Here is a 23,928-nt window from a genome sequence, read left to right as displayed (position 1 = left end):
AATTGATGGCAACCTGTCCCATCGCTGGTAATGTTAACTTTGATCACTTGAATAAGATGATATCTACCAGCTTTCTCCACTGTAAAGTTACTCTGTTTTCCTTTAAAACTAATAAATGTTTTCTGATGAGATATTTTGAAGCTATGTAAATACCTTTTTATTCCTTTCTCACCCACCAATTTTAACATTTATTGATTTTCTTGGCCTGAAATAATTAATACTATCATTGCCAAATTAAAATTTTCTACCTCCTTTATTTCTTCTATTCTTATTAATTGAAATTCTACTGTAAGGAAGACTTTTCTACTTTACCCCATTTATTTGCCCAGTTTTTAAAACTCACTGTGGATTTGTGGATTTCTGTTTATTCAATGGGATATTACCTGCTGCTATCATTATTTTCAGGAGGTCCAAGATTTGGCCAGCAGGAGCTTCTTCAAACTGTATTCTGCATCTTTTGATATGTTCCATGATTTTTTTTAAAAAGACTTTTCCTTACTTTCTGGCAAAAGATACCCTGGGCTATTCTTATACTTTCCCTGCCCCTTCCCTGGAATAAGCCATTTTTTTCAAAGAGCCTTGGTTCCCATTAGTGGTGAATTGCATATAGAAACCAAGACATGAGAATAAAATGTGCTCCTTACTACTGGAGTTTTACTGCTCCTGGCTCCTCTCAGAAAAGACACACAGGACACACACACACACAGTTCATTTTCTAGAGTTCATTTTAGCTTCCCTCTTTTCTTATTTGTAACTCTCTTCTGTAAGAAACCTGGCTCCCATTATCCTCAAGGTATGCATCTATTGCTAGGTTCCCCTGTATATAAAGTAATATCCTGACCCCATCTTCCTCTGTGGGTCCTTATCCCACCTGCCACTGCCCAGTGTGCTGCTACTAGAACCAATATGGCCTTCATTCTTTGGTCCCCTTCCTTGTGGTACCCCACTCCCCACTTGCCTACCTCTTAACTATGAATTTTTGAAATTAAAATAGTATTAGAGTTTTCTCCCCTTGGAATAAAATAGCAAAAGTCATTCTGACACATTTAGATGTGAAATGATAAGTATGCTTGTTGTCACAAATCAAACATAGTTTTGTTTTGGCCAATAAGACCTGCTTAGAAGGATATTTTGGTTTTAAATATTGTCCTGTTTTGCCACTCTAGATAAGGTTGATCCAATAACTGGTACAGAATGACTTCTGCCCAGGCTTTAGTTAGAAACGTGTCAATGAGAGCAAAGCCCTCCCTCTCCGCTGAGTCTGCCTCAGGAGAGGAGGACCAGTCAAAAGCAGGTTTGTTCTGGTCAATATAAACTAGAGATCAGATGGCATTACAGGTCAGAGACCCACACTGTGCCTAAAGGCATTGCTTATTCAGAAGATACTTCAAACCCAACTCAGTCTTTTTTATTTCTGTTATCACAAGTGGTCTGCAAGTGGTAAGTCAGTGATCTTGTATTTGTCACCAGCCACCTCACTACACTGAGAAAAGTACTGCTCCTAAGTGGCCTTGCTCTGGGCTTTGAGGTAGAAGATAGGGACATAGGTTACTGGTGATAACTGTGTCTTTTTTCCTCCACTGCATCCCATTCATAGACTTCTCTTTAATTTGTAACTTTCTGGTGTTGGAAGAGCTGAAGTTTGCTTTAAACATGCAGGTGGACTCAGAAAAATGGCAAGAGGCTATCTGGCAGTGACCACAGGCTTCCCTGAGTCTCTTCTGTGGCAGGAACAGTTCTCAGCCACTTTCCAAAGAGCTGACCAGTGCTGCGTTGAGTGTTGTATCCCTGTATTTACCTCAGCTTTGTAATTGTTATATAATACTTTTAAAAGTCATAACCTAACTTCTGCCTCTGGCGGTGTGGCAGAGAAATATATTTTTAAATCCTTATAGGCATTGATGTGCTGGTAAGAATGTAAGGAATACTTAGAGGTTAAAAAAAGAAAGTGAAATAAGGAACCCAGAGAGTAATGTAGCTGGAAGCTGGCTTTGCCTGGAGGGCTTTGGCCAAACTGGGTGAACCTTAGCTTTGGTTTGATCACCCAGCATAATTCAGAGCAGCAACGACAAACCCCAGGGTCCTTCCAAGTTGGATATATCTGGAAAAATTTCTCTCCTTCCCATCATAAACCAGAAACTCCAAGGGGTTACATCCACAGTGGAGGATTAAACAAGAAAGAAACATACCCTGTCACAAGCAAGTACAAGAGAATGTGCTTGTCTCAAGTCCTTGCACAAAATTAAAAGAGTAGACAAAATTAAGGGGAAAAAAATCTCATGATAACATATAACCATATGGTGATCTCTATAAGAAATTGTAGCTCAGATGCAGACTACCTAGGTAGTCTGTAAAATCTCAAACATAAAATTGAGCTTAACCCAGAATGATGGAGTCCTTGAGTACCTAGCACAAGTGCTTAGCTCAAGATGAGCCCATCTTCAAACTGTGCATCCAGAATTTTCACAGATCTACTTCCAAGAAGTGTGAGCTCATTCTTAAAAAAATAAACTTGAAATGCCATGGGGGAGAAACACCATGCAACAACCAGCATAAATAACAATGTGACTCGGAATATAAAATATATGTTTAATGATTTTTGAAGATTCAAATATGGTTGAAAATCAAGAGAGTCTTGAGATGACCATTCATCATCATGAAGAACTAAATAGAACTTTCAGAAATAAACATTCAAAGATAAATGCTCAATGAGAGAGTGCAAGAGTAGATTAGAAAAAGCCTGAAGAATTCAGGAGTTAGAAGATGAATTAGAAAAAAATTACATAGAATGCAGCACAGAGAAACCAAATATGGGAAATGTGAAAGAGATAAGAGATACTGAGATAGAAGGAGGTAGAATGAGGACTTGTAACGTGTCTAATCAGAATGCCTGGGGAGGGGGGAAAGAGAAATAATGGAGCAGAGACAATATGTAAAGATGGCTGTGATGAACTGATGAAAGGCATGAATCCTCACTTCCTGGAAGCCAAATGAATTGCAAGCAGAACAAATGCAGAGAAATCTGCATACTTACATTATAGAGGGGCTTCCATAGTGGCTCAGATGGTGAAGAATCTGCCTGCAATGCAGAAGACTCGGGTTCCATCCCTGGGTCAGGAAGATCCCCTGGAGAAGGAAATGCCAATCCTCTCCAGTATTCTTGCCTGAAAAATCCCATGGACAGAGAAGCCTGGCAGGAGGAGTACGTGGTGTTTCAAAGAGTCAAACACAGCTGGGCGACTAACGCTTTCACGTCCTGGAGAAACTGCAGGAAAACAAAGTGAAGATTTTAAAATGATTCAAAGAGAAAAGAAGGATTACGTACAAAAGAATGAAAAGGCTGTCAGCTGACATCTCAGTAACAAGGAAGCCAAAGAGCAGAATAATAAAATGTTTATTAAGTTGAGAGGAAAGATCTGTGAACATAGAATTAATTACAGAGCACAAATCACTCTTTTAAATGAGGGTAATATGGATATTTTAGACAGACACAACTAAGAAAACTCAAGGCATAAGAAGGAATTATGAGGAATAAAAGCAGAATTAATATATACTATTTTCATATATTTAGGTCAAGGGAGGAGTGATTATAGTTCATATGGTCTGAAGTTCTTCCTGTGGAGGGTATAGTTATTAGTTAATTTTGGACTTAGGTTAATTTATACATTTTTTAATTTATGGATTAAAGAGTAGAAGAATAAAAAGAGTATATTTAATTTTCATCTGAGTAGAAGAAAAGAACCAAAGGTGAAGTATTCAATCCAAAATAAAGAAACAAAAGAAAGAGGACCGTGGGAAAAAGCAATCAACAATCTAAATAAACTGTATAGATGAATAATGGCATGTGTGTACTACGGGCACGATAAGTGAAAATGAATTGCAGGTATATGCAAAGGTGTGAAACTAGACAGTGTAAAAGCAAAGAGGTCACTTCACAGGTAAGTAAGTATAGGGTGATTCATTTCTGTAAAGTTCAGAAACATGTTTAAAAAAAAAAAGCAGTATACTGCATAAAAATACAAAGATGAGCTCAAACTACAAAGAAAAACAAAACGATAATAGACAAAAATTCCAGATAATATTTACCTCTGAGTAGAAATGAGGGAATAAAATAGGAGGAATTCAAAACTAATGAAACTTTTTTAAGTGCATTGATGAGTACATAGTTTATTGTACTGTAATGCTTAGGCTGTGCACAAAGTGTATAAGTATTGTTATATTCACTCATCATTTAATAGGAATAATTTAAACATGTACAGCTACTTTAATTTTGTCTTTTATGTGTTGTGAGAAGTTTCTGATGCTGTTTCATTCCAGGTGGATAGCTAGGCAAAATATAGTGACTATCATTTATCAAATGACTATCATGTTCCCTATGTAGTAGCCACTCTTGTCATACATCGAATTTTCAGATACATGGGGATTTATTTCTGGACCCTCTTCTATTTTATTGTCATATCTGCAGTCATTGATTTGTCTATTCCTCAATCATTATCTTATTGATTTGATCATATAGCAGCTTTCTGGTTTGATGTTCTGATATCAGAAAAGTCACATCCCACTTCAGTATTCTTTTTCTTATTTTTCTTGGTTATCTGGGGCCATTTATTCTTCCAAATGAACTTCTTGAGATTATTTTATCCAATTCCCAAAATATTGCATTAAATTTGTAAATTTATGGTAATGTCTTCCCACCCAAGAATGTGAAACGTCTTTGCATTTGTTCAAATCTTATTTTATGACCTTCAATAATATTTTATAGTCTTTTTCATATCAGTCCTATGGCTTTCTTGTTAAATTTATTCATAAATATTTTATGGTCTTATCATTATTATGAGTGGACTATTTTCCCTTTTCTATTTCTAATTATTTTGCTAATGAAGAGGAGAATGATTAATTTTGGCATATTTATCATCTGTCCAACCACCCTCATCATAATTCTCTTAAAATTTTCATATTTTTTCACTAGAACCTCTTGGTTTTCTAAGTATACAGATGCACAATTAGTGAAAAGAGATAATTGTTAGTTGCCTCTTCCAAATTTTTACTAATGTTTCATCTTCTTGTTTTACTACACTTCCTTTTTGAATAAAAATGGTGATGACAAGTACCCCTGTCTGGCTCCTGATCTTTACTTGAAGCAGTGGTTGACCATTTAAAAGGACATATTTAGAAGTTGTCTTCTGTGCCTTTTTTTCCTTAAAGTTTTTATTTAGAATGACTACTATATTTCAGAACTTTTTTTTTTTCTTCTATTTTTTGCTCTGGGCCTTGAGATATGTACTCTACTTGATCTTGGAAGATTTGAGTCCCAGTGCTGACCATTCTCTTTTTAAATCCCTCTGATTTTCTTTTTGGTTCAAAAATCATGACTCTTGAAAACCCTCCTTGTGCTGTGCTCACTCCTCCTGGAGTTTTGATATCTTGTTGACTGTTGAAGTCATTATCCTTCTCTAGCAGCTCTAATTCTGGTTGTTCTTTTCCCCCTGGAGGCCAGACCCCCTCATGTGGATGGTTATTGTCCACTGCCTGCTCCCCGGAGCTCAGGTTCAAATGCTGAAATACTTTGCTGGCCCCTATGGAGACATCTGAAGGAAGTCTCTGGCTGTCCATTCAGCGTGTGCACTCCCGGGCTCAGAGCTGCAGCACACCCAGCTGTTCAGGAGGGATAGTTAGCCAGCCTCTCTGGGCCCCCAGGCCCACCTACCAGAGGCCTCAGCAGCTGCTCGGTTCAGGCAAACCAGAGTAGAAATGGAATTATCTATTTGATACTATTACTGAGCTTTGTTTCGATATTATCCAGCATGTATTTTTATGATTGAGAGAGAAAGGGCAGGTCTTTAAGAGGAGAAACTGATACCCTTCTGGTGGTTATTATTGTTGTTTAGTTCCCGAGTCGTATCTGACTCTTGGCAACACCATAGAATGTAGCCAGCTAGGCTCCTCTGGCCCATGGGATTCTCCAGTCGAGAATACTGGAGCAGGTTGCCAATCCCTTCTCCAGGGAATATTCCTGTCCCAGAGATTGAACCTGCATCTCCTGCATTGGCAGGCAGATTCTTTACCATTGTACCACCTGGGAAACCCGCCCTTCTGACTAGAAAGTACTAAATTTTTCTGTGCTAATATCAGATATTTTTGTTGCACTCCATTTCTTGCTTTAAAGGAATAATCAAGAAGTACATATTATTCAGTTTTGTAATATACACCAATGACAGGTGATCTACCAGGATAATGTGTCGACCTGGGGGCAGCATTTGTACAGCAGGTAAATGGCCCTGGAAGGATTTAACATCCCTTCTGTGTTCATAGGTCTAAAGTGTTAGGAAGCATCCTGGTGGCTCATGCTGAGTGTCTCCACAATAATCCTCAAAATAATTGGAGGCAGCCCAAGGTGTCACGGCCTTGAATCATTAGCTGGTGGAGAAGCAGGAACAAACCCACATAATGAGGTATCAGCGAGAGAGGGGACCCACTGAGAGCAGCAACATCTGCCCCCCTCAGCTGGAAGACGCAGGGACCCCCGAGGACCCAGAGAAAGTGACAAGGGAGCTGAGTACCAGGAGGAAAAATGAGGGCCCTGGTGACAGAGAGTAAGACAGATGTGAACTGGAGAGGCTTTAGGCAATGAACGGAAACCTGGGGATAGGAATGTATTTGGAGGAAGTGCTCTAAAACAAAACCATTTTGTTAAGGAAACTCTCCCAAGGGCAAAAATCCAATTGTGCTTCACATTTTTATGCAGCTTTTCTTCCCAAAAATGTCTTCAAAATAACCCTTCAAAGGCCAGTTGAGATAACCTGGTAGGGCAAATAGAGGCAAAAAGAAAAAAGGAGGGATTATCGTAGTTTTACTACAGCCCAAAGATGTGCATGTTAGAACACAAGCTCTTATAGACATCCTAAATCCAGTCTCAGGGAATTATAGATACCCCCTCATATGGAAACTGGGCTCACATGTGAAAAAGCCTTGCTTTGGTGGAATCCAGACAGAACCCAGTCCAGTCCATTCTCCCACCAAATGCTGTCCAGTTTCTACTCTATTACTTATGTTGCCGTGTCTGTTTCTTTAGAACCATTGATTTCTGGTTACTAAGCCAGCTGTCTTAGGTCTCTGAAGTGTGTTAATAAGATTTGGTCTTTCTTCTGATGTTTTCCTCAGCCCTCTCTGTGCTAGGCCCTGTGCCAAGCTCTCTTCAGCAGAAGTAGAACCTGGTCTTTCCTCTGAAACCAGAGAGACCACTTCATGCCCACCCTGGAGCTCTGAGTGATGGTGGAGATTGGCTACAGTGGCCCTGCTCCAGGGCTTGCTCTACTGTCTGGGGAGCCATGTGAGTGGGGGTCCCCAGTTTCACAGCGAGAAGTGCTGAGCGCCAGCAAACAGCCAGATAAAGATCCAGGCTAGCAGTCTGGGAGCCCCTTTTAAGTGGAGTATGCCTGTGGGAGGCCTCAGGGAGAAAGTTCTAGAAATCATGAGTCAGGTAGCTTCACTGTCATCAATACACTATAGAGGGAGAGATGGCATAACAGTGCAAAAGGTTCCCAGAGGAGAGAGAAACACCGGGACTGACTGAGGAGAGCAGCCGGCTACAGCCACAGGACCGGGGCCCATGTCCAGGCTGCTTTCGAAAGTGTGTTCAGGTCAGAGGCCCTGGGGTGCAGAGTGGAGGCCGCAGGCCAGTGCTGCTCACCGTGCCCTGAGAATGTGTGATTTCAGATGCCCCCGAAAGCTGGGCAGACTTAACTTGGGTCAAGCAAGTTTCCAGTGCAGGGGAAGCTTCAAGGGAAGCATTTCCTCAAGATATTATGAAGCGTGCTATTGTGAGTCTGCCTTTTAAAACCAGGCAATACTTGCAGTATAAATTTGTTCCCCTTTTCATTAAGGCAGACCTCCTTAAGACTATAACTAACCTGTCAGTAATTCCAAATGTCTGAATTGAGTGCCTACTATGTGCCAAGCCCTTCACACAAATCAGCTCATGTAATCCTCAAAAAAAAAAAAAAGATCCTGTAAAGGGCAAAGCATCATTATCCTCGTATTTAAATTAGAGGGAAAAGAGTGGGAAACTTGACTGGGCTCACACAGCTCACAAGGCCAGGAGCCCGGGGCTGGGTCAATGTGAGCTTTAACCTTGAGTTACTTGAAACCCAGATGGGATTTGGGAATCACGTAAGTTCTAGGATGAGTTCACTCACACATGTCCAGCTCCAGCGTGCCCTCACGTTCCCACACACCTCACTTGTCTTTCTCAAGTGAGAGTCCAGCAGAGCTGAGCTCGGTGGTTTGCAGTCTCATTTCCTCCTTCTGGGGTCTTTTGTGAGGCTGGGGGCTCCACAGGAAGGAGACAAGGATGAAATTCCTGGCAGGTGACTCAGATGACATCTGCCACTGTTGTTGACATTGGGAAAATTACCCAGAACTTGGGAATAAGGCCAAGGGAGGGTGGCAAGTCCTCTTGTGTCATACAGGAACATCTTTTAACAGACTCACCCCAAAATGCTACACCATTCTGAACTAGGCAGTTATATCTCTGTTCACCTCATTAGTTTGTGTTCATCAAAGGCCCGCACTATGCAGTTACACATTAACTTGCAGATTTGTTTCCAGTAAAAATGCAAACTGTTTCTTTCTGGTGGAAAAAATACCCCCCAAAGGGTATGGTGTTCTTGCCCTGTAGGTCATTCCCCAGTTGTACGTCTTTTCTGGCAGCTTTATCCCACCTAATCTCTCCAACACCCGTACCTCCACCAACTCTCCTTTGAACCAGCTTTACCTTCCTGAGGGTCCCTCATAACCGAGTTGAATAAATCTTAAACACTGCTCATTTTGTATCCTCATCAGAGTCCTGTTTTCAGGTTTTAGAGGAGTGTCCTTTTGGCACTTACATTCTTCATCCCTGACCGGAAATAGTTACCTCCAGAAACCTTGCCCAGGGAGGTAGGACAGTGTGTAATATCCTAATCTGGGCTTTGGTCTGTTGTAGAATTGGTTAGAATCAAACTCCTCAGGCAGAATTGAGAGCCTGCTGAGGGTTAGAAGTCCTTCTTCCCTCTCTGTGTGCCAGGCATTTCTGGCTTTGACTGATTGGTGTGTTTTGAAGCCAATTTGTCAGACCTTAATTTAGTATCTGTGAGCCACACACAGAACAGTAGCATTACCTTCCAGCGATGGGTAACCATATGTTTCTATTAAGCTTTGGAAGCTGGAACATTGGTCAAGTGTTTCCGAGCTGGTCAAATTTCTTCTTTCATGAAGCACACAGTAGTCTCGGCTTAGGATGCACTGTGTGGTCACTGAGAGGTCATCACGTCTGCCCAGCAGTCACCTTAACAATTTCAGGGGAAAAGGCCAGAGGAGGGGGGTAGGGGGCCACTGAGGCTGAGACATCACAATGGAAGGAGGGGGTTGTGGGCCAGGTGTCCATGCATGATGACGCATGGGCTTGGAATTCTGTGTTCTAAGATCCAAGCGGGACTTCCTCCTGTGACGCTGTGAGCCTATAGCCCTCAGAAAAGTTGCTAAATTGGCCTCCAGGCTGTGTATTCTTGGGATGTGTGAGCAGCAGCGATCCTGCTGGCCAGGAGTGCTGACATCTGTGTGTGTCCTGATGTTGGAGAAGCCCAGACTAGACATCTGAACCCTTCTGGCCTGGGTTCCTTGAGGGAACTCATATTCCTGGCTGAGCTTATTATTCCAAGTCTGAGAGATTTGGGGTGAGACTCATTCAAATCTAGGCTCCACCACCTAAAATCTACTTGCTGTGTGACCATCAGCATGTCACTGCAGGACTCATATTTCCCAGTCTGTAAAGTGGGCAGATGTACATGCCACATTCAGAGTGAGGTCAGTGCATCTACCTTACAGGGCTGTTACAAGGGCTAAGTGAGGATTAGATAAGCTTGTGTAAATATTAGGAATGGTGGCTGGGGTGGGGGGTGAGGGGGCGGGTGTTGGAGGACAGGCCTTTCAACCAGGTGTGGAGCAGGCGGTGCTGAACCCAGGAGAGGGGGCTCCCCTCCAACACTGAGTTCCCACAAACTGACTGAAGCTTTCAGGGAGCCAGAGTCACCCCACTTCCCTGGGGATACAGATAGGCAAACAGCAAATTTGACTCTACAGACTGGTTCTGCCCTGTGAGATCTGCCTGGAAGCAATCCAGGCCTGACCCTGGTGCCGCTCTCTGCTTGTTCTGTACCCTGGGCTCTGGCACCCCAAGTTGCTGTGCTGTCTGGGGCTCTGCCCCTTGACTTTCAGATCTCAGGTCAACTCTCACCTCCTCTCTTCCCTGACCTCCAGATGGAAGCCGGCCCACTGTAGTGCCCTGTTTAACTCCTTCCTGGCCTTTTCTGCAGTCCACATTTGCCTTATATGTGTTCACTTGTTCACATTCTTGTGTGTCTTTCTGTGATATCAGTGAACTGAAGACAGGGTCCCAGTCTGCCTGTGTCCCTGGCATCTAGAATAGGGTCTGTGGCCCATGACAGGTGCTTCATAAATATTCATTGGATGAATGGGTGGATGGAGAGCTGGCTGGCAAGCACTCCTGAAGTGCCCGGTTGTTACCCCCAACTCCACACAGTGTGTAGAAACTGCACTGGCTGTAGACCTGGGTCTCTGCCTGGCTCTCATACAAACGTGAATTCTGCAACTACTTCCAAGGCACTTGGGTGTCTTCTGTAATGATGGATTCAAAGTTTACAGACACCCTGTCTCCAGACCATCTTGGGCATGTCTAAGGTTGAGTTGTCAGGGAAGATGTGGGCAAGTACTGTGACCATTACCCAGCTCCAGCTGATACAGCCCACATCACTGCTCCTCTACACACACTCTTTCAAATGCAAGCCCTCACTCTAGGTCTTTAAAAAACCTGCCCACAGCACAAGATACAGGCTTCAGCTCCCTGCTGGATCCCTATCGATGCACAGAAAGTAACGCATATAATCTGTGTATGCCTATGTCTGCTGACAGGTGGGCCCTTCATCCCTGTACAAATACATTCTGTCTGCAGAAACCAGAGACCACTGCAGTGACAGGCAGGCATTTAGGGCAGGCAGCAGTGAGGCCATCAGCAGGCAGGGCGACCAGTTCTTGGGACTGCATGTGCTGCCTCTCATCTTCAGTGTCCGCACCCACTCTCCTTGGCCTGTCTTGGGCCCTGCAGAGTGTGAAGCCACTGTTATTGTTGTTCACTCGCTCAGTCGTGTCCAGCTCTTTGTAACCCCATGGACCCCAGCATGCCAGGCTTCCCTGTCCTTCACTATCTCCTGGAGTTTGCTCAAATTCATGTCCATTGAGTCGGTAATGCCATCCAACCATCTCGTCCTCTGTTATCCCCCTTCTCCTCTTGCCCTCAATCTTTCCCAGCATCAGGGTCTTTTGCAGTGAGTCAGCTCTTCGCATCAGGTGGCCAAAGTATTGGAACTTCAATTTCAGCATCAGTCCTTCCAAAGAATGTTCAGGGTTGATTTCTTTTCAGATTGACTGGTTTGATCTCCTTGCAGTCCAAGGGACTCTCAAGAGTCTTCTCCAGCATCACAGTTCGAAGGCATCAATTCTTCGGTACTGTCACACAAGTGTATGTTCCTCGGTTCTTTGTCTCGTCACAACAAAGATTTGGAGCGACGGACATTAAAGCCCTCGGTGCATCACAGCTCTCGGGTCTTGGACAAATCATGCTACAGCTCTTAGGCAAATCAGAGTTATAGCTCTATTTTATTTAGAAGATAGCAGGGGAAAGGCGGGGGGAGAGAGGAGAAGAGAGAGAGAGGAGAAGAGAGAGGAGAGAGAGAGAAGAGAGAGAGAAAGAGAGAGAGAAGAGAGAGAGAGAGAGAAGAGAAGAGAGAGAGAAGAGAAGAGAGAGAAGAGAGAGAGAGAGAAGAGAGAGAGAAGAGAGAAGAGAGAGAAAGAGAAGAGAAGAGAGAAGAGGAGAGAGAAGAGAGAAGAGAGAGAGATGAGAAGAGAGAGAGAGAGAAGAGAGAAGAGAGAGAGAAGAGAGAAGAGAGAGAGAAGAGAGAGAGAGAAAAGGAAGAGAGAAGAGAGAGAGAGAAGAAAGAGAAGAGAAGAGAAAAGAGAAGAGAGAGAGAAGAGAAGAGAAAAGAGAAGAGAGAGAAGAGAGAGAGAGAAGAGAAGAGAGAAAGAGAGAGAGAAAGAGAAGAGAGGAGAGAAGAGAGAGAGGAGAGAGAGAGAAGAGGAGAGAAGAGAGAGAGAGAGAGAGAGAACAGAGAAGAGAGAGAGAGAGAAGAGCGCACGCACACGGGAGAGAGAGTCCGTGAGAAAGCGCTTTGGCTCCTCCTCTTACATTTTTTTCCTCCACTTGGGCCTGCCCTATGCAAATTGGGCTTAGCCAGGAGTGCTGTTTGTTCTGCCTGAAGTCTTCACTCTGGTCCTCGGACCTTCCTTTGACCTTCCTTGTCTTAGCCACCGCCATTTTGGACTCCTTTTCCCTATTCTACCTACCTAACAGTACTCAGCCTTTTTTCTTTTTCTTTTTTACTGTCCAGCTGTCACATCTGTACATGACTCGTGATTCTGCAGCCACCATAGAACCATGCCATCACCTCACTAGGGCTTTGTGGTGGCATGTGGCCAGGTAGTGGGGATTTCAGCTCCAGCCCTTCCCCAGGGAACTGAGGCAGTACTGCTCATAGAGAGACGGAGAATGACCGCCACAGGCCATGTGAGGGGAGGGGCTTCCTCAGCAGGCGAGCCGAGGCTGAGTTCTCAGACGGAACACCGCACCGGGCAAATGTACCTGAAGGCACTGAGCATCCCAGAGTGGAACACTAAGGGGTTTCCCCGCTGTGCTATTCAGGCCATATCCTGCTCGGAGAGGTTGCCTGCTCATTAGAGTGCCTTGTGCAAGGAACCAGTTGAGACTGAGTCAGAGTTTGGAAGCAAAAGAGCCAAATTGTCTGTGCTCTGCCCTACGGTCAATGGTGACAAAACAAGAAATGCTTCCAGCTCCGGGTGAATGAGGAAGGCTTGCTCCCTCTGATCCCTCTCTTGGGGTTGGGTGGCTTGTCTGACCACTGCTATCCTCCACTGCCTCCACCCATGCCCTGAGGTAGCAGTTCCGGGTCTGGGGCAGTCACGTGGAGAATCCTCATTTGAATCGCAGAGGGAGACTAGCACTGACTGGTTACAGATGGACTTGTTTCTTCTGCCACCATAACTTTCATGTAACAATTTCCATGTCTGACTGTGTTCAGTAAATTTAATTAGTGTTGAAAAGCACTTATTTGGTGAGATGATCGGTTTCTAACCTGGGTAAATGACTTTCTTTATGACTATAAATTAAGCGCATTATATCTTTTCCAGGCATCATGGTCGTACCCATAAATACTGTAGGCAGTTGCTGGCAGTCTCACTTGGTTACCTTTCCCATTACTGGTTTATCATCGTCCTGGTAGGAGTGGGGAATTCATTCTGTTTTAATAACAAGGAGGAAGTGATGACAAGGGACTCGTTTGTGAAACCACACTTGGCGGGTGTCTCGGTGGCAGGGCCGGGGCCCTGTACCCCCATGCACAACGTTCTCAGCTCTTTGTGGGCTTGCCGGCCACAGACTGGGAAGGGCAGTGCAGGGCTTTCAAGCGACTTTTGTCCTCGTTGCAGATCATTAGAAATCACATATGTGCCAACAGCCCATTTCCATGTTGGAGAGAACCTGAGTGTCTTGGCAGCTTGGATGAGCACAGGTCGGCACGAGTGTTTTCTTGATATTGGCCTCTCAGAGCACAGCTTGGTAGAGGCCCCCAGAGCCACACTGGCAGGATGATCAGACCTGGGCAGTGCAGTGCTGCTTGCTCCTCAGAGGCGCTGGCTGCAGCCTGGGCTGTGGGCGTCTCAGAGGGCCAGGGTCAGGTAGAGGGGACCCTCCCCGTGCCTGCCCATGCAAACTGGCTCTTCCTTTGATGTTTGCACTGGACTAGGTGGTCTCTGAAGGGCCTTCCTGCTCTGCCCTCCTGGTTCCAGCCCCCTGTACCCCAGCAAAGGCCCATCTCTACACACAGTGGCTTCCCCTTCGTACTGTCATCCCTCCAGCTCCCCTCTTGGAGAAAGCAAGAGAGATACACCCCTGAGCAGATCGCTGCATATGGTCCCCCTCTACCCTCCCAGCCCAGCCTCTAGCCTGGGGGTTAAACAGAGTTAGGGAGGACAGCTTTGAAAACTATTGTGTTTCACAAATCCTGAGTCAATGATGGGGGCAAGGGCAAGAAGATAAAGGCTCTGTACCCTGGGCATCTTCTGAGGCCAGAGAATCAGGCAGGCCCTCCTGGGCTCAGAGGATTCAGAGAGGGGCACTCCGACTGGCAGGGGCAGCCGAAATGGGCCCCAGGGGTACACTGAGGCTGAGGTACCCAGAGAGAGGGCATAGCCTGTCTCCATGGGCAGCCCAGCCAGGGCAAAGCCCCCAAAGCAGGCACTGTGAGACCAGAGGCTCAGAAAGCTGGGCTCAGTGTCTTAAATGGAGCCACTAGTGGGTGTCCTTCACATCACATAGGAAAATTGATGAAAATAGTGATACAAAGGCAGCATTGTCTTGGAAAGAAACAAAGGCTGATATTTTCAGAGCCTGTTAGTTTCTTCTAGTAGCCGCCAGCACTTCCCCGGGTAACCCAGGAGAATTTTGCTAATCAAACACGCTCCGTGGCAAAGCAGCCATAGACACTGTGGGTGGGGGGCCTCCAGCCCAGAGCCTCCCACTGTCGAGCCAGCACCCCGGCTTCCTCTGCCCATCAGCCTTGCCAGCAGGGCGAGCAGGGGCCCATGAATGCCCCTGAGTCTTTGCAGTGACACGCCAACAATTAGCAAAGTGGATAAAGGAGATTCACACGCCCACTTAGGATCTGTATTTTTATACTGCTAAGAGATATTTTGACCTTCTAGCTTATTATGATTCAAGAAAAAGTCAATATTTCTTAGCTTGCCAAGGCTGGAAGAATTTAAATGAGTTATTGAATCAAGCAGTTAATCTACTGATAACTGATTTTTTTCCTTTCAAATCTATAATGATGAAAAGCAGACTTAACCAAAAACAAGTTTTGCTTTTTTTTCCTTAGGCATTTTAATCCCATAGAGTAGGAGTTGAGGCTGAAAGTTCAGTCTTGACTGTCAGGGCCATTCTGTCTTGCCAATATTTTGAAGAAAATTTAATTAAAACTTAAAAGCAAAGACTTCTGTGGCTGTAAAATCTGTATATATGTTTCAATTATTTGTGTTTTGATATCCTTTTATAATTCTCAGTTTCCTATCCGTTGCCATTAATGCCACGTGGCCATAATCCAGTTTTCTGGGCTCCTGAGGAATGTCCCGTAGGTGATGGATGCTTGCTTAAGCGTCCACGTAAGTGAGCCTTTTCAGCAAGAAACCACTCTGCCCCACTGCTCTGGTGTGTGAGCTCGGGACACCACTGCCTGAGATCATCATGGGTGTGTGTTGGGTACAGGAGACACACAGCAGCACGGCAGCTGCTGTTTCCATGATCTCAGCCCTCCTGCCCATGGACATAGGCTGTGCTATTATGCCAGAAGGACTGTTGTTATCGCTAGTCACTCAGTCGTGTCCGACTCTTTGCTACCCCATGGACTGTAGCCCGCCAGGCTCTTCTGTCCATGGAATTCTCCAGGCAAGAATACTGGAGTGGGTAGCTGTTCCCTCCTCCAGGGAATCTTCCCAACCCAGGGGTTGAACCCAGGTCTCCCACATTGCAGGCAGATTCTTTACCTTCTGAGCCTCCAGGGAAGGGCTGAGCAGTGGAGTGCCAGTGCTACCCCTGCTCCTGTGTCTTAGAGAACCATACTCTTTCCAGAGGAAATGGTCAACCTCTGACCTCCCTGCCTTGGCTGCCCCCATTCCTAAACACTTAGAGAACCACTTTCTCCTTACTCCACTGTTACTAGTCTCCACCATGGCTCCCCAGTGCCTAACGTATCAGACTGAAGTTCCACTTGGCTCTCTGAATCTAGCAAGACAGACCCACATCTTGCTACCCCTTACTTCCCACCCCCATTCTTGCACAAAACCCCTGCTCATGCCAGGTCTCCTCCCTAAGGCAGGCAAATGCTAGCTGCATGGTGGTTACAGGAACCTTGGCTCAAGCCCCCATCCCTTGGCAAGCCCTCCGCCTCTCAGTCAGCAGGGTCCATTGGTACCTTACCACCTCCGCATGGCCCTCTGTTGACTCCTCCCTCCCAGGACGGGCAGCGGTTGTGTCTGAGATGCTTGGTGGGAGCCAGACATAAAACCTGGGCTCTACATGACAGGGCATTGCTTGTAGCACTCCTGTCCACCACCCATTGGAGGGGCAGGGGCTCCATGGGGCAGCTGAGCCCCGATGCCTTGGCTTCACAGACTCTGGCCAATACAGCCTGAGAGAGCCATGCAGGTGGCCCATGCCCGCGAGTGCTGGCGGCTGACCCTCTGTGTTTGTGTGCCTCGCAGGACTTTCCAGCCACGACGAGCTGCCAGCCTCCTGCGGGAAGAAGTTGTGCGGCCGCGGGAGCAGGTGTATGCTCAACAGGAAGACAGGGGAGCCCGAGTGCCGATGCCTGGAGGCCTGCCGGCCCAGCTATGTGCCTGTGTGTGGCTCAGACGGGAGGGTTTACGAAAACCACTGTGAGCTCCACCGTGCTGCCTGCCTGCTGGGGAAGAAGATCGTCATGGTCCACAACAAGGACTGCTTCCTTAAAGGTAGGAAGATGGCTCTGTGCCTTTGTGCTTGTGGGTTTTATCATAGATCCTCTAATGCCTTTCTGGCAAATGACCTGGGTGCTGAGTCTACAGGTTAAATGTGTTTTAAAAATAGAGAAAGAGGAAGATTGGAGCCTTAAAAGCAGTAGCAGTGTTTCAGTGCTGCATGTGCATTTGTGTCCACCTCCAGAGGCCCCTGCCTTGAGGAAGGGCCTGGGAGAGCAGAACCGGAGGGCCCAGGAAGTCTGGGCTGGTGCAGAGCCCATGTCCATAGCGTCCAGGCTAAAAGACACTGCCCAGGTCTCTCTCACAGGGTGGGTCCTGCCAGGTGGTGGCAGGGAGCACACTGACCCCTCTGGACTATGTCTCATGAATCAGAAGGTCACTCTGTGCATAGAAAGTAGTCAGATGGGCCCCTCCCCACCCCAGGACAGAGGTTCCCAGCATGGCAGTCACTCCAACTCTGGCCTAGAGTGGTTGTCTGGCCTGTCTAGAGCACCTCAGAGCAAGTTAAGGAAGGTCCTGCATGGACGTCAGACCATCTCCATGGAGGAGGGGGCCAAAGTGTTCATGCCCTGTCCTTGAGTGAGAAGAGCAGTGCCAGCTCCTGGCAGAGGGTAAGAGCCTCAGGGGCAAGGCCTGTGGCTCTTCGTACATGAATATCATCTTACTAACATGTGGCTCAAGGCCTTGATGACACCAAGAAGGTGTCAATAGCTCACAGATGTTCCAAGACACGAGAGTTAGGCCACAAATTTCTGTGTCTGTGTGGCTGCGATGAATGGTGCGTGTCAGAGGCTGTAGAAGTGTTTGCGATGCTGAGCCCAAATGGTCACACGTGTATAATCTAGGTGAGGTGAGACAGCAGAAGCAGCTTGTGTGCACGTGGGAACGGGTCCTCTGGCCTGAGCTGTGGGATCTTGGAGGTGGGGGGCCCACGTGGGCCTGCATGAGGTCCCAGACCTGCTGTGGGGCAGGGCCGGGAGGGGAGGAGAAAGCTGGGATGGAGCCCTGCTGCCACTGAGTGCCTGTGACACTGACAGAGAGGAACTTCTGTGTGGCCACAGCTGGGGGCCTGGCCTTCAGGAGGAAAGGGCCAAGCTCAGGCCTCACTCTCCTAGGCATCAGGTCCGTGTGGCAGGAGGAGTCACGATGCAGGAGCCCAAGTCTATGGGCCTCCTGTAACCCTAGAGAAGGTAGCTTTTCCTCCTCGTCCACGGGCCCTGGCAGGGGTTCCTGGAGCAGATGGGTCTCTGGACTGTTGAGTTTATCCTGTGATGGGAAGAGTCTTGGACCCTTTCATGGGTGTGCTTGTGACATGAATGCTGGGGCACTTCAGAAATCATGAGGCCCAATGTGGAAATCAAACCAAAACAAGCACAAGAAAAATGTCCGAGGCCTGGAAGCCCTGCCCAGTCCAGGCCTGCCTGTGCCTCAGCAGCCGTGAGCACTAACACACTTGTCCACCTTGCTCCAGCTTTATTGGTCATGTTGCATGTTATAGACTGACGTTCCATTCTCCAGTTTCCAGTATTCCCCCAGACTGCACCTTTCTAAAGGTTTATATTTCTACATCAGAGTGTGCATGGCCTCCCTCACCATCTGTTATTCATACAGCATTTCTCATTTCACGCGAGGGAAAGTTAACCACCACAGAACCTGCCGTGATGAGGGGTGACGGGAGCGTTGAGAAGGGGCGAGCAGATTAGGTCTCGGTTCTGCTTCACACTGATTGAATTTATCCACTGAATCCTTCTGATTCAATGGGGTTTTCACTGATGTTGTGAAATCCCACCCACTCACCGTGGCAGCGCCGATCTCCAAACGACCCTTTTTCAATGGAGAGAGGTACCTGCAAGGTTCCAGAGGGACCTGAGTTTGCAGGCCAGCTGTGTGACCTTGAGTGCGTGACTCCGCCTCTCTAGGCCTTTTGCCCAGCTGTTAAAACGGGCTGCTGGCAGTTTCCACCTGCTCTGTGGAGAAAAGTAAATAAGATGCAGCACAGAAACCACTTAGCATGGGCCAGGTACATTACACATGTCGGGTATTAATGACACCTGTTGTCATCATTTATCTAATTCATGGTGGCCTCAGGCCTGGAGCAGGGAGACGCACAAGCTGTGAGGGAGATGCAGAAGCAGGAACAAGGACTCCTGCCTGGATGGTCTTGGGCTTGGACAGCTTGCTGGTAGATGGAGAGTGGAGGTGGGAGGTGCTGAGAGTCAAGCTATCCTGGAGATGTCCACCTGCAGCTAGGGTTCCCCTGTCTACACACCTCATCCCCTGGCTCTGAATCCCACAGAGAAGCCTTCACTGCCTCTGGTTCAGCATCAGCTCCAGTCCCAGGAGGCAGGAGGGCCAGCCAGCTTCTCCTCCCCTAGTGTTTCCATAGGGAATGCCCAGCAAGCAGTTCACCGACCCCAGGGTCCCAGTGGCCATGGAGGAAGGCAAGCCCTAGGAGGGTGCTTTTGGGGAGAAACTTCATCTTTGCCAGAACCCTGGCTTTCACAGGGAGCAGGAGGTAATGGATGGACAGAGTGCTAGAGGGAGGCAGGATGGGATTCTTGGGGGAAAGAAGGGTGGGTATAAAGGACAGCTTCCTACAGTCCTCACCCCAAGATGGCAGCAGAGTGTGTAATGCTGTCTTGAGCTCCAAGGATGACAATTTGTCTCTGTCCCAAATGTCCAGGGAGTTATTGGTTCAGGAAACTTGAAAATGCCTTTCTACCTGTCCGAACAAAAATTCTAAAATCCTTCATGTTTCATTCTCTTTCCCCATCAGACTTTACAAAGAGAAATTACAAGTTCATTCTCTGGGGCTTTCTCTACCCCCAGAAGTCACTATATTAGGATGGTCCTTATGGGGTGGGGGTGTGTGGAGCAAAGTGGATGTGGGCTTCCAGGCCAGGCCACCACAGTTCAGAGCAGTCGCTCTGCCACCAGAGCCCTTCCCTGCACCCTTGTTGGGGGGGGGGTGTCTTCTTGGGGGTACCACCTGGGATCACAGGGTGCTTACTGCTGTGCAAGGAAGGAGCGGCTGCATTCAAAGACCGCGTACAAGAAAACTTGTGGTAACACATTCTAGTTGCTATGGCAATGGAATACTGTGTGAATACAGAATGAGATACATCATTTAGGGATCATTCACTGGTGAGAAAATCAAAATTGAACTCTGCAGCCTTGTCTCAGAGGCCATTGGCAGCTTCCATACCAGCTCTCCTGACATCCGAAAAGTCAGGGGGATGAAGGAGATGGAATACTGTCTCTCTCCTTGGGGCAGAATTAGTCACATTTGTCCTCCGCACCAAAACACCAAGATAGTGGGTAGATTTCTCTGTACCTTTAACTTCTTCTAGAGTTTGTGTCTCAAGTTATCTTGTGACATGGCATTCCTTATTGTGTACTAGTTGGCACTTTTAAAATGATTTTCCTGACTCAGCTCTGAGTTCACGCTTTATCTCCTATGGTGTTGGAGAAGAGGAGCTTGCCTCTCAGCCATCACTCAGCACGCCAGGCTTGTATTATTTCAGATGATACAATGTCATAGTTAGGCAGTTTTCCAAACAAACCATGAAATTATGGAAGAAAGGAGCCTGTTAGAGGTTCAGTTCTGAACAGACCCTTAAGCATCCTCATCCCGCATGGCATTTGTAAGTGCACAAGTGCGCCTTGGTGCTTCAGAGGGGAATTCCCAGACTCTTGAAATCAGAGGAAATAATTGCCTCTTATTTTGAAAGTTAAACATACAATAGGCTCACTAGCAAACCTTTTTTTTTTTTTTTTTTTTTCCTGAAGGAATAAAAACTCAACCTTCTGTTACAAGTTAGCAGAGCAGATACAACTTGTTGCCAAAGACTTCTTTTCTTCTTTGGGGTATTTAGACGTTGTTGTTACTTTAGCATCTTATAGCTTTAGGAATATAAATTGAGTCCCATGCCTCCAGGGCATTTCCCCACTTCCAAGTCTCTTCTGCCCTGCCAGGGAGAGATACTCTGATTCCCAGCTGTGTTGGCCCAGCCTCAGGCAGACTCTCAGCTTCCCCAGGTGTGGGGGCAGCAGGCACAGGGCTATGGTAGGGGCAGACATCCTAGGGATTTGGTTTCACTCTGCTGGAGTGGTCCCTACACCAGGGAAATGCTGGGGCCTGAGGAAGCATCATGGGGAGGCCCGCACTGAGAGGGCAGGTGGCACAGGCCTGGAGGCATCACCTTAAGGCCAGCCATGGGACCGTTCCACACTGCCCTGGAGAAGACACAGAAGCTCTCTCTGTCTCACTTACTATGTTTGTAAGACGGGGTGATGATAATGCCTACCTCATAGACTGTCGTGAGCATAAAATGAGCAGGGCTAGGCACATCGTCATGCGTGCTCTTCTCTAAGCAGTATCAGCATCACTCAGGATAATGGTGACATCATGGCAAACATCGGGGCACAGTCAAGGGATGGAAGCAGGAGGCTCTAAGAGCCCTGCTCACGTGTGATTACACTCGATATGGGCTTAGAAGTCAAGGGTGTGAATGTCCTGTGAACAAGGGGAAAGAAAGACATTTGTCCTCCATGTTTATTTAATGAATGACTAGAATTTGATCTCCAAATGATCAAAATTCTAAAACTTTTCCAACTGCCTTACTTTTTGAAAAGAAATGTAGTGAGGCATCCAAGTTCACCTGATAAGCTTGCAGAGGTGGAAGAGAAGAACCAGAAACTCCTGATTCCAGGTCTAGAGGAAGGTTCTGGAATGCATGAAAGGCTTTCGGGAACTGCCAGTTGAGATGAGGGAGGGACTGGTACACTTGAGTGTGAAAAGGGGAATGTCTAGGGAGGGAGCTGGAGAAAAGACAATTGAGATGAATCTTGAAGAGTGAATAAGGGCTTCACAGGGTGCAGACATGAAGTAGTAATACCTGCAGACTCTCAGGACAGAGCAAGTGATTAAAATGCGGGTCCTGACAGGGAGCTGGGGTTGATGAGGGAGACTATGGATGAATGGAGACAAGGGGGGAAAAGATAGGCCTGTGTGCCAACCTAGGTAGTTTGAACTCAAGTGGACTGTCAGATAGTCCAACCTTCCCATTTCCCCACATGGGGACCCAGAGCCCCAGCGAGGCCCCTAGTCCTCGGGCTCTGCTGCTGTAGTCCACCCTTCATCATCACCCCCAACTTTGGGGCTCTTTTTAATTCAGTCCCAGCAAGTCATGTTCACAGTAGGCAAGACTGCCTTTTCTTTTCCCCCCAGGAGACTTTGTGGAGTGAGGACTCAGGTGCCATGGTCAGTGGGCAAGGCCCCTCTGCTGGGCTGGGCCTCCTGGCTGTGCAGGTTAGTAAGGGGCCCAGCTGGGAGCTTCTGCAGGAAAGGCGGCTGAGTTATCCTGAACTCACAGCCCCTCCCTGCACCAGAGCACCAGCCACCTCCTCTCCCCTAAGGAAGGAGTGGGAAACTCAGCAGCTGCCAGAGAGGCCCAGAGACGAAAATCAGAGCCTCTGGGGTGTGCCCTCCTTTAGCATGCTCTGGCCTCTTGGCACTGGCCTCCACTTTCTCCCCACCCCCTTCCTGTTTCCAGTTTCTTCCAATTGCCCTTCCACTCCCGGCCCCACCTGCATTCTATCATAGGCCACTGCTGCTTCCCCAGCCTGGCAAAGGAATCTCTCTGTACCTTCCTGGCCTTTCCTGTGAGCTCCACACAGGGGAATGTGGGCATTTTCCACCAAGCTGTCTCACTCAAAGATGTTGGTTTGTTTTTAATTTTATTGAAGTATAGTTGATTTACAATGTTGAGTGTACAGCACAATGACTCAGTTATACGTGTGTATTCTTTTTCATATTCTTTTCCATTATGGTTTATCACAGGATATTGAATATAGTTCCCTGTGCTATGCAGTAGGACCTTGCTCTTTAGCCATCCTATATGTGATAGTTTGCATCTGCTAACCCCAAACTCCTAATCCTTCCCTCCTCGACCCCTCGCCTCTTTGAAGTGAAGTGAAAGTCGCTCAGTTGTGTCCAACTCTTTGCAACCCCATGGATTATACAGTCCATGGATTTCTCCAGACCAGAATACTGGAGTGGGTAGCCGTTCCCTTCTCCAAGGGATCTTCCCAACCCAGGGATTGAACCCAGGTCTCCCACATTACAGGTGGATTCTTTACCACCTGAGCCAACAGGGAAGCCCACTCACCCCTTTGGCAACCACAAATCTGTCCTGTATATTTGTGGACCTGTTTTTGCTCCATAGATACTCATTTGTGTAGTATTTTAGATTCCACTTGTAAGTGATATCATATGGCATTTGTCTTTTTGTTTCTGATTTACTTTGCTTAGTATAATAATCTCTAGGTCCATCCATGCTCCCTCAAATGGCATTATTTCATTCTTTTTGATGACTGAGTAGTATTCCATCATATGTATCTATGTATGTACATAGATGCATGTACATTTATCTGTTTATCTCCTGATAGACATTTAGGTTGTTTCCATGTCTTGGCTACTGTGAATAGTGCTGCTATGAATGTAGGGATGGATTTATCTTTTAAAATTTAGTTTAGTCTGAGTATACACCAAGGAGTGGATTACTAGATTATATGGCAGTTTAATTTTATTTTTTTGAGGAACCTCCAAACTGTTTTCTGTAGTGACTGAACCAATTTACATTCCCACCAATAGTGTAAAAGGGTTCCCTTTTCTCCACACACTCTCCAGAATTTATCAGCTTTTTAGTGACAACCATTCTGACTGGTATGAGGTGCTACCTCATTGTAGTTTTGATTTGCCTTTCTCTACTGATTAGCGATGATGAGCATCTTTTCATGTGCCTATAGGCCATCTGTATGTCTTCTTTGGAGAAATGGTTATTTAAGTCCTCTGCCCATCTTTAAATTGGATTGTTTGGGGGTTTTGTTATTGAATTGTAGGAGCTGTGTATATACTTTGGAAATTAAGCCCTTGTTAGTTGCATTATTTGCAAATATTTTCTCCCATTCCATAGGTTGTCTTTTCACTTTGATTATGGTTCCCTTTGCTGTGCAAAAGCTTATATGTTTGACCAGGTCCCATTTGTTTATTTTGTCTTTTATTTGTATTGCCTTGGGAGACTGACCTAAAAAAACACTGATACAATTTATGGTAGAGAACATTTTGCCTGTGTTCTCGTCTAGAAGTTTTATGGTGTCATGTCTTATTTTTAAGTCTTTAAGCCATTTTGAGTTTATTTTTGTGTGTGGTGTGAGGGTGTGCTCTAG

The 23,928-nt window shown here is 46.4% G+C and overlaps 1 protein-coding gene across 1 annotated transcript in view; it reads left to right on the top strand.

Annotated features, from left to right (window-relative positions):
- FSTL4 (follistatin like 4) overlaps positions 1–23,928 on the top strand; it is a 435,848-nt gene that overhangs the window by 185,158 nt on the left and 226,762 nt on the right. Inside the window, exon 4 of the mRNA XM_005890418.2 lies at positions 16,444–16,692. Coding sequence (XP_005890480.2) covers positions 16,444–16,692 — 249 coding nt within the window. The remainder of the gene's footprint in view (positions 1–16,443; positions 16,693–23,928) is intronic.

This window comes from Bos mutus, chromosome 7 (genome assembly GCF_027580195.1).
Source record: "Bos mutus isolate GX-2022 chromosome 7, NWIPB_WYAK_1.1, whole genome shotgun sequence".
NCBI lineage: Eukaryota > Metazoa > Chordata > Mammalia > Artiodactyla > Bovidae > Bos > Bos mutus.
This window is presented reverse-complemented; position numbering and strand designations above follow the sequence as displayed.